The sequence below is a fragment of the Pristiophorus japonicus genome, chromosome 1 (assembly GCF_044704955.1).
Source record: "Pristiophorus japonicus isolate sPriJap1 chromosome 1, sPriJap1.hap1, whole genome shotgun sequence".
Taxonomy (NCBI): Eukaryota; Metazoa; Chordata; class Chondrichthyes; family Pristiophoridae; genus Pristiophorus; species Pristiophorus japonicus.
In genome coordinates this window covers 192,232,994-192,246,031 of record NC_091977.1, presented here as the reverse complement: position 1 = coordinate 192,246,031, position 13,038 = coordinate 192,232,994, and the positions used below count along the sequence as shown (strand labels likewise).

The following is a 13,038-nucleotide window of genomic DNA, read 5'->3' as shown; positions in this document are numbered from 1 at the left end:
GAATGATGCCTTCCACAGGCAAATAGCCAGTCAACATTCACTCATTGGGCTTGTAGTATTGGCTTGGTATCATTCTAACCGATGACTCAGAGGCCATGGGTTTAAGTTCCATTCTGGTTTTTGGCACATAATGTAGGCTGCAGTACAGAAGGAGTGCTGCAATGTCAGAGGTGCTGTCTTTTGCACTAGACATTATACCGAGGCTCCGTCTGCCTGTTGCACTATTCAAAGAAGAGCAGCGAGTTCTCCCAGGGTCCTAGCTAAATTTCATCCCAAAACTACAACCTAAAATAGATTGACTGGTCATTTTTCTCATTTTCTAGTTTCCCATCCTGCACTTCGCCTATGCTTCAACCAATTCTACTTAAATTTTACCATTTAACTATAAATAATAAAAAACAAAGTATTAAATAAAAACAAGGACAGAATGCATGACTTTAAAATGAGGGCTTAACTAAGTCTGTGAATTTTGGTCCAATTATCCCTCGCTCTCTAACTCTACCTGAACTTCCCATGGGAAATCGACAACTTAATATTTTTGTTACATCTCACAAGTCATTAAAAGTTTTTGGTTCATAATACATTTTGTTGTTTACAATATGCTGGGTTCCAAAATCCATGCTAAACACAACTCTGTTCCAAATCCTTAGTTACCAAATATGAAAGTATTAATTTGTTATAAATTCTGTACTGTTAAAAAAATTACCTCTGCATTACTGAAATATTTACCAAGTTAAGTTAACATTTTAATTTTGCCTCTGTTAAATAATTACCTTTCACTGAAGTAAACTGGAGGCTGTTTATTGCACTTCTGATATCTCCTGCGCTGCCTTTGCAAAGCAACTCCAGTACAGTCTTGTCAGGAACAACAGTCTTCCTATCATTCTGCACAACAGGATATTAAAAAAAAAATTAACTTTTGAGGTGGGGAGATTAGACAATGAGCCAACTATTCCGGCCGCGCCAGGTCCGTACGAAGTGCACACAGATCCAGCGAGGCCTCGCAAAAGTCAGTTTTCGGGGCGCAATGCGCATGTGCCGAAAACCAGCTTTTCCCATCGGTCAAGATTTCTCTCGATAGACCCTCTGCATTCTCTCAGGAAGGACATCTGCGGGCCAGAGATTGGGCTATTTGCCCAACTCTTGCCCAGCGAATGTCCTTCAAACTTTTACACCTGGTAAAAGCAGGCGCATAGCTTACTTTTACCAGTGTAAGCGTTTTGAAACATAAACATTAAATTTAAACACTCATTTTGAAAAACAAATTACTTTGCAAGCACATGTTCAAAGCACGATTATAAAGACGGAGTTGAAAAGGATATGTAAAATGTAATTCTAATAACATGCATTTACAAAAGGTCTCTGAAGCACATTCAAGTAGTCACGAAAGCAGTTCTGGTTAGAGATGCAGACATATTTCAACCAAACTGATCCTACTTTCCTTTTGAGACTGTAGAATTTGAGCCTCTATAATTTTCCCTCATAGCTTATCTCCTTTGCATTTAGAATCAAGTCCATTGTTCTTCTCTGTACTTGTCCCAATAAATCCTTTTAAGTGTATTCTATCAAGTTGCCTCATAGCGAGAATATATGCTTTTATGAGTCTGACTCATTCATTGTTACAATACAGAAGAGGCAAGTTGGAGCAGACATTTTGTGCTCCCCTTTTGTAACATCCTGAAGTTCTTTCCAGCCCTGCCCTCAGTCTATTGTTTCTATTCATGAATGGTGGTCCAACTAGTAGAGTGGACAAGGGAGAACTAGTGAATGTGGTGTATTTGGACTTTCAAAAGGCTTTTGACAAGGTCCCACACAAGAGATTGGTGTGCAAAATCAAAGCACATGGTATTGGGGGTAATGTGCTGACGTGGATAGAGAACTGGTTGGCAGACAGGAAGCAGCGAGTCGGGATAAACGGGTCCTTTTCACAATGGCAGGCAGTGACTAGTGGGATGCCGCAGGGCTCAGTGCTGGGACCCCAGCTATTTACAATATACGTTAATGATTTAGATGAAGGAATTGGGTGTAATATCTCCAAGTTTGCAGATGACACTAAACTGGGTGGCAGTGTGAGCTGTGAGGAGGATGCTAAGAGGCTGCAGGGTGACTTGGACAGGTTAGGTGAGTGGGCAAATGCATGGCAGATGCAGTATAATGTAGATAAATGTGAGGTTATGCACTTTGGTGGCAAAAACAGGAAGGCAGAATATTATCTGAATGGTGACAGATTAGGAAAAGGGGAGGTGCAACGAGTCCTGGCTGTCATGGTACATCAATCATTGAAAGTTGGCATGCAGGTACAGCCGGCAGTGAAGGCGGCAAATGGCATGTTGGCCTTCATCACGAGTGGATTGGAGTATAGGAGCAGGAAGGTCTTACTGCAGTTGTACAGGGCCTTGGTGAGGCCTCACCTGGAATAGTGTGTACAGTTTTGGTCTCCTAATCTGAGGAAGAACATTCTTGCTATTGAGGGAGTGCAGCGAAGGTTCACCAGACTGATTCCCGGGATGGCAGGACTGACATATGAAGAAAGATTGGATCGACTAGGCTTATATTCACTGGAATTTAGAAGAATGAGAGGGGATCTCAGAAACACGTAAAATTCTGAAGGGATTGGACAGGTTAGATGCAGGAAGAATGTTCCCGATGTTGGGGAAGTCCAGAACAGTCGAAGGATAAGGGGTAAGCCATTTAGGACCGAGATGAGGAGAAACTTCTTCACTCAGAGAATTGTGAAACTATGGAATTATCTACCACAGAAAGTTGTTGAGGCCAATTCATTAGATATATTCAAAATTGAGTTAGATGTGGCCCTTATGGCTAAAGGGATCAAGGGGTATGGAGAGAAAGCAGGAATGGAGTACTAAAGTTGCAAAAATGATCAGCCACGATCATATTGAATGGTGGTGCAGGCTCGAAGGGCCAAATAGCCTACTCCTGCACCTACTTGCTACGTTTCTATGATGGGGTAGAGTTTCTGGTATAAATTGCGCACGTTTTGAAAAGTGTCCCCCCCACCTCAAGAGTTTCCATTCACTCATTTGCATATCACCAAATGCAAAATTTGGCATGAACCAGCGCAATCGGGCAGCGTTTTAGAACGTAACCATTTAAAAAAAGTTTTAAAAAACATTCCTCGATATATTTTAGAGAGGTAACTTGGCGAAGTTTGATTGATATAGCTGAAAATGGATTTACCACAAAAAATAAGCATTTTAAAATCACAGTGTCAATCCACCATCTGTAAGTAACCCGATTTTAAATGACTTAAATATATAAAACTATTTTCTAGTTAGATTGGGATACAGTAGTCAGTTCCTTAGCAAAAATGTTTTTATTCCAAATGTACTCATTATTGTCCTTGCGTCCAAAGGTTCCAGCTTAATTTTTGGAGCTTCCTCAAAGGCCTGCAAATAAGTGCAATTAGCGGAAACTTCCAATGGTGATTAATTCACCCTGGGAGAATGGGCAGTTTTATGGTTGGGGCCTGCTTCTAGCGCGATATTTTAAAAACTAGCGCAAAACATTGAGATGTGAATACAATTTGCACTTAAAATTCTGCGATCTTTGTGCCTGTATGCTGATATTGGGCAAATTGCATAGAAAAAAAAACAGTGCAATTGAGCAGAATCTTGAGGCTGATGTCACTGAACTTTATGCCTTCACAAGGAGTTCTAGACAAAATATCTGCTACCAAGGTACCTTTTAACCAGTAGTTGCCATGTATAATAAACTGCAACAAAGGACAATTGAGACACATGAGCAACAAAATAGATATCTGCCTTTACAACATTTTAAGATTATGGAACTGGATCATTAGAATATTTTTGGATGACTGAGTGGCACAGTGAATTAGCACAATGATCATTCACTTTGAAGAGATTGCAAAGTTTCTGTGTAAAGAATGGACTCAGTCGAATATTTTGTAGATTTTATGGGGTCACCCTGCACAGATATGTGAAAAAGCTGGTTTTGTTAAAACTCCAGAGACCGCATGGCAGTTAGCTGTGACAAAAGAACTGTCAGTCATCCAGAACGGGTTTGCCCACCAATCATAGCTAAAGGAAGGGGGCCACGAATATTGATAAAAGAGCTGTCGGCCAGGAAGGGGGGGGGGGGGGGAGGTGCCAGTGACAAAGCCACTCTATTATGCAAAAGCACTTCTCACCTCCATCTCAGAAGGAAAAACAGAACGACAAACCCACTCGCCTGGCCAGCCAAGGAGGAGCTGGGTGTTTCCCAACACAAAGACTCAGAGAGATGCCCAGATTAAGGGCGATCAGCCCAATCCATATGGGTTGGATGGCTCATCACTGACTAAGTACTGTGCTTAGAAACAAAGGGATTTAAAGATTGGCGGGAAAGATAGGGGTAGCAAGACTCCCATAAAGACAGGGTCTTTTCCACTTTACTTTTAGCTTGCAGCTTGGAGCTTGGAGTGAACCTTGGAGCTTGCATCTAGAGAGAGCTTTCTCTCGCTCCACCAAGATCGATGTACCAGGAAGAAGCCGCAGTTCCACAAAAGAAGCCACCGAGACTGAAAACCAGGCAGTGACTTCCCACAGCTGAGCTGAGCAAGGAAACCAAGTGTGTGTGGAGTGGTGAGCATGATCACGAGTGTCCCAAGCTAGGTGAGACTAGGGGCTCAGGGTTTTCTCAGAAGTGAAGCTTTTCAGGGCTATTCTGGGGAGGAAGCTTCGACTGGGTAATTCATTGGTTGGGGTGAAGTTAGAATCCACTAGGGAATTACTGCATGTTACTAGGTCTCATTTCTGTACTGTATGTATGTTGTTTGTAACTTGGATTTTATTCTCCAGACAGTGATTTTGTTTAGTAGTGCATGTTTTAGACAGTTAGACCAAATAAATACAAGTACGATTTTTCACCGAAGCATTCCTGTCCGTGACTCATTTCATTTACACTCTGAGTAATAATCCTCGGGTCTAGAACTTTCCTAAGGCGGGGGCGATGCGAACCGTCCGTCTAGCAATTAGGCTAGGATCAAAACCGCTTACAACTTCTAACACCAGAGTTCAAATCCAGTCTAGACTGCTGGGATGAAAAGAAACACATGCTCACATTTATATAGCTCCTTATCAAACCTCTAAGAAACATCACAAAGTGCCTTACATACAATTAATTACTACATAAAAGTGCAGTGACTATTGTTATGTAGGCAAATATAGCAGCCATTGTGTACAGAAAAATCACTAAGATCAATGAGATGAATTACTCATTTTTGGTGTTAATAGTTAAGGGCACAGAGAATTCCCTGCTCTACTTTGAATAGTATCCACCTGAACCACCAGATGATTAATCTCTGATTCAAAGAACACCACATCTCTCCTTCAGTACTATCATGTAATGTCATCTTAGGTTATGCATTCGGGTCTAGTTGTGGGTTTTGACCCGAGGGGAGAGTGTCATCAACAGAGTTAAGTTGACTTACCGGTCGACTGGCTACAAGGGCCATTTGTCAAAGGAGTTGGGAAACTCACCTATTAGTGGACATGGACCCACAGCACAAAACCATCCCTAATTTAAAGTCAATTTGCAAACTGGTTTATAGAGAACTGTTGAGCAATGTAAAAATACCACCTTGATGCAGGAGCAGATGCTCCACTGAGATTAGGGTGAAAGCAGATTACTGGGAGAGAACAAGGATAGCCTTTTTTTTAAACTTTCAAAAGACACGGTCTCATCCTGGAGTATGGTTCCACGGGCAATCCTCCGGTACCTTACACAAGTGGCCATTCCTCATTTGAGAATCTAGACAGTGGATGTTAGCAAGCTATTCATCGCCACTTTCCAGCAAGAATCACTGGACAGTAATCAAGAACAGGAACCCTGGTTAAATTCCCCCCTCCCCTTTAATCTAGTGGCACTGACTCAAACTGTAATATTTTTACTGCTATCCCAAAATTTAGGTCAACTCAGCACACATTGTGGACCAAACCAGAGTCCCACTTTCTTTGTACAGCTCAGTATCACTCCAGGAAATATAACTACCCAGTCACGGAGGAAAGCATATAATAGAATGTTTATTCTGCACCTAACCAAGCGTGTCTGACTGGAGAGAGTTCCACACTAACACTTCCTCGGACAATGGTGCAATGGGTAAATACACACTCTGTGGTGGTACAAAGTAACATAATTCAGGAAGATTACAAGTTCAATCACCATTTTGTGCTGTTAGGTGATTTCAGTGGTCAGGCTACAACTGACCTCACCAACCCAGGCTAGTGAGGGAAACTTGATCACTATCCAGTGCCCTGGCCGCAAAGTATTTTTTGTGGATGAAGACAAGGTCGAGCATGGCTGCACTACTCCTTATGGATGAACAGTTTGCTGACTCTTATTATGAAGACTGTTATAAGAAGGATGTTCACTCACATGAAGTACCAGAGAGGTGCCAGAATCTATGGAACTATAACTCAGCACAGATTACTGCACCTTGGACACCTGTGTTTAATCTTGGTAATCAAAACATAACAGAAACATTGAAGCCATAGAAGTGGTGGAGAGAAGAGGCATGGAGCTGATGTTTAATGTTAAAGGATTGAGTTATTCGGAAATGCTGGATGAACTGTGGCTGTTCAGCCGTGAAGGGAGGCAACTGAGCAGTGATCTTATAGAAATATACTAAATATTAAAAAGACATAAGGCTAGAACCACCACTTTTGTGGAAATGGGCGATATTTCTGCCATGGGTGGTAAAAAAAAAGGGTTTTCAGATCGCTGGCTTCTCGCCCATTCTCAAAGCACCTAGTTTCCATTTTTGAAAATGGGCGTTACCGCGAGCGATATAAAATGGGCGGTAGCGTTAAATTTTTTTGACCTTCTGCCATAAAGTGTGGCCGTCCTTAGCAATGGTATGGCAACGCTCGATTCCCGCAATTCAGGAGGTCAAGGGTCATCATGACATGCGCAGAAGAGACAGAGCGAGAGGGAGCTCAGAGGGATTGAAGGCGTGTCTGGGTGTGGTGTGGCTGCTTTGGGAGGAAGGAGGGAGACTTTAGAGCTTCACAACAAGTAAGGAAACAAAAATTAGCTGTTACCAGCCACATATTTGCCCAAATTTAGCCTATAATGGAGAGAGGAGGTGGAGGCATCACAGCACGCTTTGGAAACTGACGCGGGAGAGAGCAGTGAGCTGGGAGGAGCACATTGGAGGACGCAAAAGAGCCAGGAGGTTCTTGGATGAGGCAAATATCTCCCTCCTACAGGAGGTTGAGTCACGCTGGGATGGTTTGACACAGGGAGGCCGTGGAAAGTCCACCCCAAAGGCCTACCAGAGGATATGGACCGAGAGAGCAGAGGTGGTCTCGGCAGCGACCACGAGGCGCATGAGGGCAACCAATGCCGCAAACGATGACCTTGTGGGATCCGCAAAAGTATTACATTGATTTACATGTACTTATGTATTTATATAATTTGATTTGTAACAGTCATGAGTGACTATCATCAGATGTGAGGTCTTTCACTTTTACCGGGAATGTTGTAGTCAAAGCCTGCGGTCAAGGTGTACGTCTTTAGGTAAAGAATGACAATTATTGTAATAATCATGATTACATCTGTCGGTTACGTGTTGTATCAGTCTCTGTGACAGTACCTAGCAATGATATCACGCAATGATCTCATGCCATGTCGTCCTGTCACCTTTTACAGAAGAAGCTATCAACGATGAGGTCCGTGCAGAGGCGAATGGGTGGGGGGCCACCCAGTCCCTGGTGACATCACAGAGATGGAAGAGCAGGTGCTCGCACTCGTGGGGAAGTACCCCCAGACAGCCACGGAAGCATCTGCAGACCCTGAAGTGATGCCACGTGAGTAAAGCTTACACCATTGCGTGATGTAAAGTCAATAGATGCCACACCCACTCATATCCAAATAATCATACATGATAGATGATCTCTAAAATTGTCATAGAAATAATGATGGCCTAATGAAAATCTTTGGCATGCAAATGTGTTGATGGTCAGGAAATGTGATGTCTGTGATGATTTTGAGAGCAGTGGTGCTTTTGTCGTGCTGTGTGTAGCGCTGGACTCATTTTGTGACCCTAGCACCCCCTTCTCCTCCAATAACCTCGTGTGTTTTTCAGCTCAGCCAGCAGCGCGTCCCAAGGCTAGACCACAGAGGCCAGAAGGTGGGGGCGCGGGGCAGGAGTCGGCGGACGATCCTCCATCTGGTGCTGAGGAGCTTTGATTCTTGCCCGTCAATCTGCTGGGTCTGTTCTCCATGGATGAGCGCACAGAATTCGAGGAACCTGCATCGCCATGCTCCAGAAGCCATTCCACCCCAAGGCCATTTAGTGATCCTCCGGTCATTCCCGCCTCCACTCTGGAGGTACCGGCCCCAAGCACTTCGTCACAGGGCACCCCATTCGTCCCAGGTCAGCGCCGACCCTGCGCAGGTCCCATGGACGCGGCAGGTCTGTTCCACGAGCGCCACATAACAGCGGAGAGATGGTACAGTTGTCCAGGAGGACTGTAGATATTGGTGACCAGTTCATCGAAGCATTGGGCGGCATATCCCGACAGCTGGCGACCATGACCAAGTACATTCCGCGAATGGCGGAGGCCCTGGATGTGTTAGTCAGGAACACTGCCACCACAGACCTCCCAGTGGTCCCCGAGCGCGGCACTCCACCCCTAGGTTCCGCACCACCTCTGCGAACGACAGATGAGAGCAAGGACCAAGATCCTGCTTCTGCATCAGAGAATGTTGCCCCTCGCGTGCCCGTGAACGCATCTGCCTTCATCCCCCCCCCAATGAGGCACCACCTGAGGAGCTCCTCAGCCAGGCGCTGTGGAGCGAGGAGGGGAAGAGGTAGAGGTGAGGAGAAGAAGGGGGGGGGGGGGGGAGAAAGGAAAGTGAGGTGCATGTGCGCAGGCGATGGCTATGTTATATCTCCATCTGGGTGGATGCAATTTGTTGCAATGTATGGGGGCTGGGGACCACCTCCTGCTTTGCCTTTGTATTCTGTGTTGCTGGACATGTTGAACATGTGATTTATGTCAATGGTGGAAAAAGTGGGGTGTGGGCAGGGGGGGGGGGAAATGGGTGTTATTGCCTGTGATACTTACGATTTCAGACCAATGTTGGTATAAAATGTTTGTTCTTGAACATGACCTTGTTGCGCATTGTCTCAGATAGCTGCATCTTACACAAAGGGTTAAATAAAACTTACCAACATAAACTTTAACTGGCACCAAGGTGATGGCCACCATTGATGTCTGAGCTGCACACACGCAGCAGTGTGTCAGCGTTGTCACTCACATCAACGCTCTTTCAGGCAAATCGTTCAGATCTCAGCTCCTCACATAAGAGTGGAATTTTTTTAAATGCCAGCCACACCGCTGGCGTTCGTTCAGAACAGTTCCACTTTTTGTGGCCGTTTTTTTGGGTGAGCGATATTGTGGGCGGTATGCGCGAGGTGGTGAAATTGACGCTGAGCAATCTCATGGCCGCTAGTTTAGGTAAATATGCTCTTTACGACAAAAAAGAGTGGACGGGCGGTATTATTGAATCTCGGCGTTAAATCAGCGCAGAAATTAACACTGGCCGATATTATAGTCTTTGATTTCGCCCAAAAAAAGTGGGCGGACGGTAATATTTTTTCCCGCCGTTAAGCACATGGGGAAAGTAACGCTCGGCGATAAGTTTCCTAAAAGTGAGCGTCAGTTTCCATTTTGTGGCTAAATGGGTGATATCTGGGCATTGTATGTAATTTCAGCGGTTAAGTGGGGATTAAGCATGCAAAAAAAGTGAAGGTTCTAGCCCATAGACTAGGTTAATCCAGAGAATTATTGCTAGGTATATCAGGATACTAGGATCAAACCAAATGAGGGACATGGGTTAAAACTGATGAAAGGGAAGCTTAGGACAGCTGTCAGGAAAAACATCTTCATGCAGAGTGATCAACAGTGGAATGGTCTTCTAGGTGGGCAAAGGCTTAGATGCATTCAGGAATCAGTTGACATGAAAGAGGGGAATTCTAGGGAAAAGTTGAGGAATATAAAACAGAAAAACTACTGTTTCCAAATGTCCTTTTGTAACCACATTTGTTTTGCTGAACCACTTCCTCACAGCAGTAGTAGCCTGTGCTTTCAGTGCCCATCTAGCTATTCCTGATGACTGTCCAGTGATACTCTGCTGTAAAGTGCACATGTCTTAAGTTGTAAAGGGACAGTTAGGTTCAGCTGTGATGCTGCCAACAGTCAGTCGTCTGCCAACACTTGCCTCATATGAAGAATGGTCATTTTTGCAGAGGGCTGCTGACACTCAAAGAAACATATTCCAAAACAAGTCCTTTCAGGGAAGAGAGGAAGAACATTGAAAAACATAGCTCTATTTGTGTTAAAATAAAACTTACTTTACTGGCCTCTTGAGAAGCTATTCTACTTAGAACTTTCAACATGCTTGTGGGTGCCACAGGATTAAAACTGCCAAATGAAAAAAGAGAATATGTTTAATACAATAGGTTGTAGCAAAATGGAAATTAGAGAGAAAATCATGATTTGCAATTCAACTTAATCAGCTTTCAGAATGCACAAAGATCAAACTTCAATAAATAATAATTTGATGGGCTCTTCCAGTGGTTTCTTATTAGGTGCTACTGAGCCATGCAGACCAGCAAGCTCCAGAGTTCGATCTCTGGTCAGGGCTAAGTTAACTCACAGCCATTTACAACGGATGAGGTGGTATAATTGGCCTCAGCACCACTCAGGTTAGGGAGAGGGATGACACAAAAATCAAGAATTTGCTCAATTTAATCAAGTCACAGATAGATAGATAGATTTAACCAATAAGGGAATTAAGGGTTACGGGGAGCGGGCGGGTAAGTGGAGCGGAGTCCACGGCCAGATCAGCCATTGTTGAATGGCGGAGCAGGCTCGAGGGGCTAGATGGCCTTCTCCTGTTCCTAATTCTTATGTTCTTATGCTGCTTGTGATATATGTGCACATATTTTGACATTGGATAAAGACAGATCACACTTGGCTGTGATGCCCTCCATAGTTGATTAACCCACGAACACCCATTGTCAAGGCCACACATGAAGAATCATCATTTGCAAAAGATTCTTGGAAGAGTGCCGGCAAAAGTGAAATACTATCCAAACAGGAGTGAGCATCTTTAGGATAGGATAAAAAAATTGCAAAGAGAGAAAGAGATGAACCGGCAACTGAGAATTCGAGGGGTTGCATTGCTGGTTAAGGAGGAGATTAAGGCAATAGTTAGGAAGGACATTAGCTTGGATGATGTGGAATCTATATGGGTAGAGCTGCAGAACACCAAAGGGCAAAAAACGTTAGTGGGAGTTGTGTACAGACCTCCAAACAGTAGTAGTGATGTTGGGGAGGGCATCAAACAGGAAATTAGGGGTGCGTGCAATAAAGGTGCAGCAGTTATAATGGGTGACTTTAATATGCACATAGATTGGGCTAACCAAACTGGAAGCAATACGGTGGAGGAGGATTTTCTGGAGTGCATAAGGGATGGTTTTTTAGACCAATATGTCGAGGAACCAACTAGGGGGGAGGCCATCTTAGACTGGGTGTTATGTAATGAGAAAGGATTAATTAGCAATCTCGTTGTGCGAGGCCCCTTGGGGAAGAGTGACCATAATATGGTGGAATTCTGCATTAGGATGGAGAATGAAACAGTTAATTCAGAGACCATGGTCCAGAACTTAAAGAAGGCTAACTTTGAAGGTATGAGGCGTGAATTGGCTGAGATGGATTGGCGAATGATACTTAAGGGGTTGACTGTGGATGGGCAATGGCAGACATTTAGAGACCGCATGGATGAACTACAACAATTGTACATTCCTGTCTGGCATAGAAATAAAAAAGGGAAGGTGGCTCAACCGTGGCTATCAAGGGAAATCAGGGATAGTATTAAAGCCAAGGAAGTGGCATACAAATTGGCCAGAAATAGCAGCGAACCTGGGGACTGGGAGAAATTTAGAACTCAGCAGAGGAGGACAAAGGGTTTGATTAGGGCAGGGAAAATGGAGTATGAGAAGAAGCTTGCAGGGAACATTAAGACGGATTGCAAAAGTTTCTATAGATATGTAAAGAGAAAAAGGTTAGTAAAGACAAATGTAGGTCCCCTGCAGTCAGAATCAGGGGAAGTCATAACGGGGAACAAAGAAATGGCGGACCAATTGAACAAGTACTTTGGGTTCGGTATTCACGAAGGAGGACACGAACAACCTTCCGGTTATAAAAGGGGTCGGGGGGTCGAGTAAGGAGGAGGAACTGAGGGAAATCCTTATTAGCCGGGAAATTGTGTTGGGGAAATTGATGGGATTGAAGGCCGATAAATCCCCAGGGCCTGATGGACTGCATCCCAGAGTACTTAAGGAGGTGGCCTTGGAAATAGTGGATGCGTTGACAGTCATTTTCCAACATTCCATTGACTCTGGATCAGTTCCTATGGAGTGGAGGGTAGCCAATGTAACCCCACTTTTTAAAAAAGGAGGGAGAGAGAAAACAGGGAATTATAGACCGGTCAGCCTGACATCGGTCATGGGTAAAATGATGGAATCAATTATTAAGGATGTCATAGCAGTGCATTTGGAAAGAGGTGACATGATAGGTCCAAGTCAGCATGGATTTGTGAAAGGGAAATCATGCTTGACAAATCTTCTGGAATTTTTTGAGGATGTTTCCAGTAGAGTGGATAAGGGAGAACCAGTTGATGTGGTATATTTGGACTTTCAGAAGGCGTTCGACAAGGTCCCACACATGAGATTGATGTGCAAAGTTAGAGCACATGGGATTGGGGGTAGTGTACTGACATGGATTGAGAACTGGTTGTCAGACAGGAAGCAAAGAGTAGGAGTAAATGGGTACTTTTCAGAATGGCAGGCAGTGACTAGTGGGGTACCGCAAGGTTCTGTGCTGGGGCCCCAGCTGTTTACACTGTACATTAATGATTTAGATGAGGGGATTAAATGTAGTATCTCCAAATTTGCGGATGACACTAAGTTGGGTGGCAGTGTGAGCTGCGAGGAGGATGCTGTGAGGC

General features: G+C 44.2%; 1 protein-coding gene across 4 annotated transcripts in view; it reads right to left on the bottom strand.

Moving 5' to 3' along the window:
* rad17 (RAD17 checkpoint clamp loader component) overlaps positions 1 to 13,038 on the bottom strand; it is a 64,502-nt gene that overhangs the window by 23,998 nt on the left and 27,466 nt on the right. For all 4 annotated transcript variants that reach the window (XM_070885795.1, XM_070885776.1, XM_070885804.1 and 1 more), the window contains exons 9-10: positions 10,379 to 10,448; positions 774 to 885 (exon numbers count right to left, since the gene is read on the bottom strand). In XM_070885795.1, the coding sequence (XP_070741896.1) occupies positions 774 to 885; positions 10,379 to 10,448 (182 nt within the window). The remainder of the gene's footprint in view (positions 1 to 773; positions 886 to 10,378; positions 10,449 to 13,038) is intronic.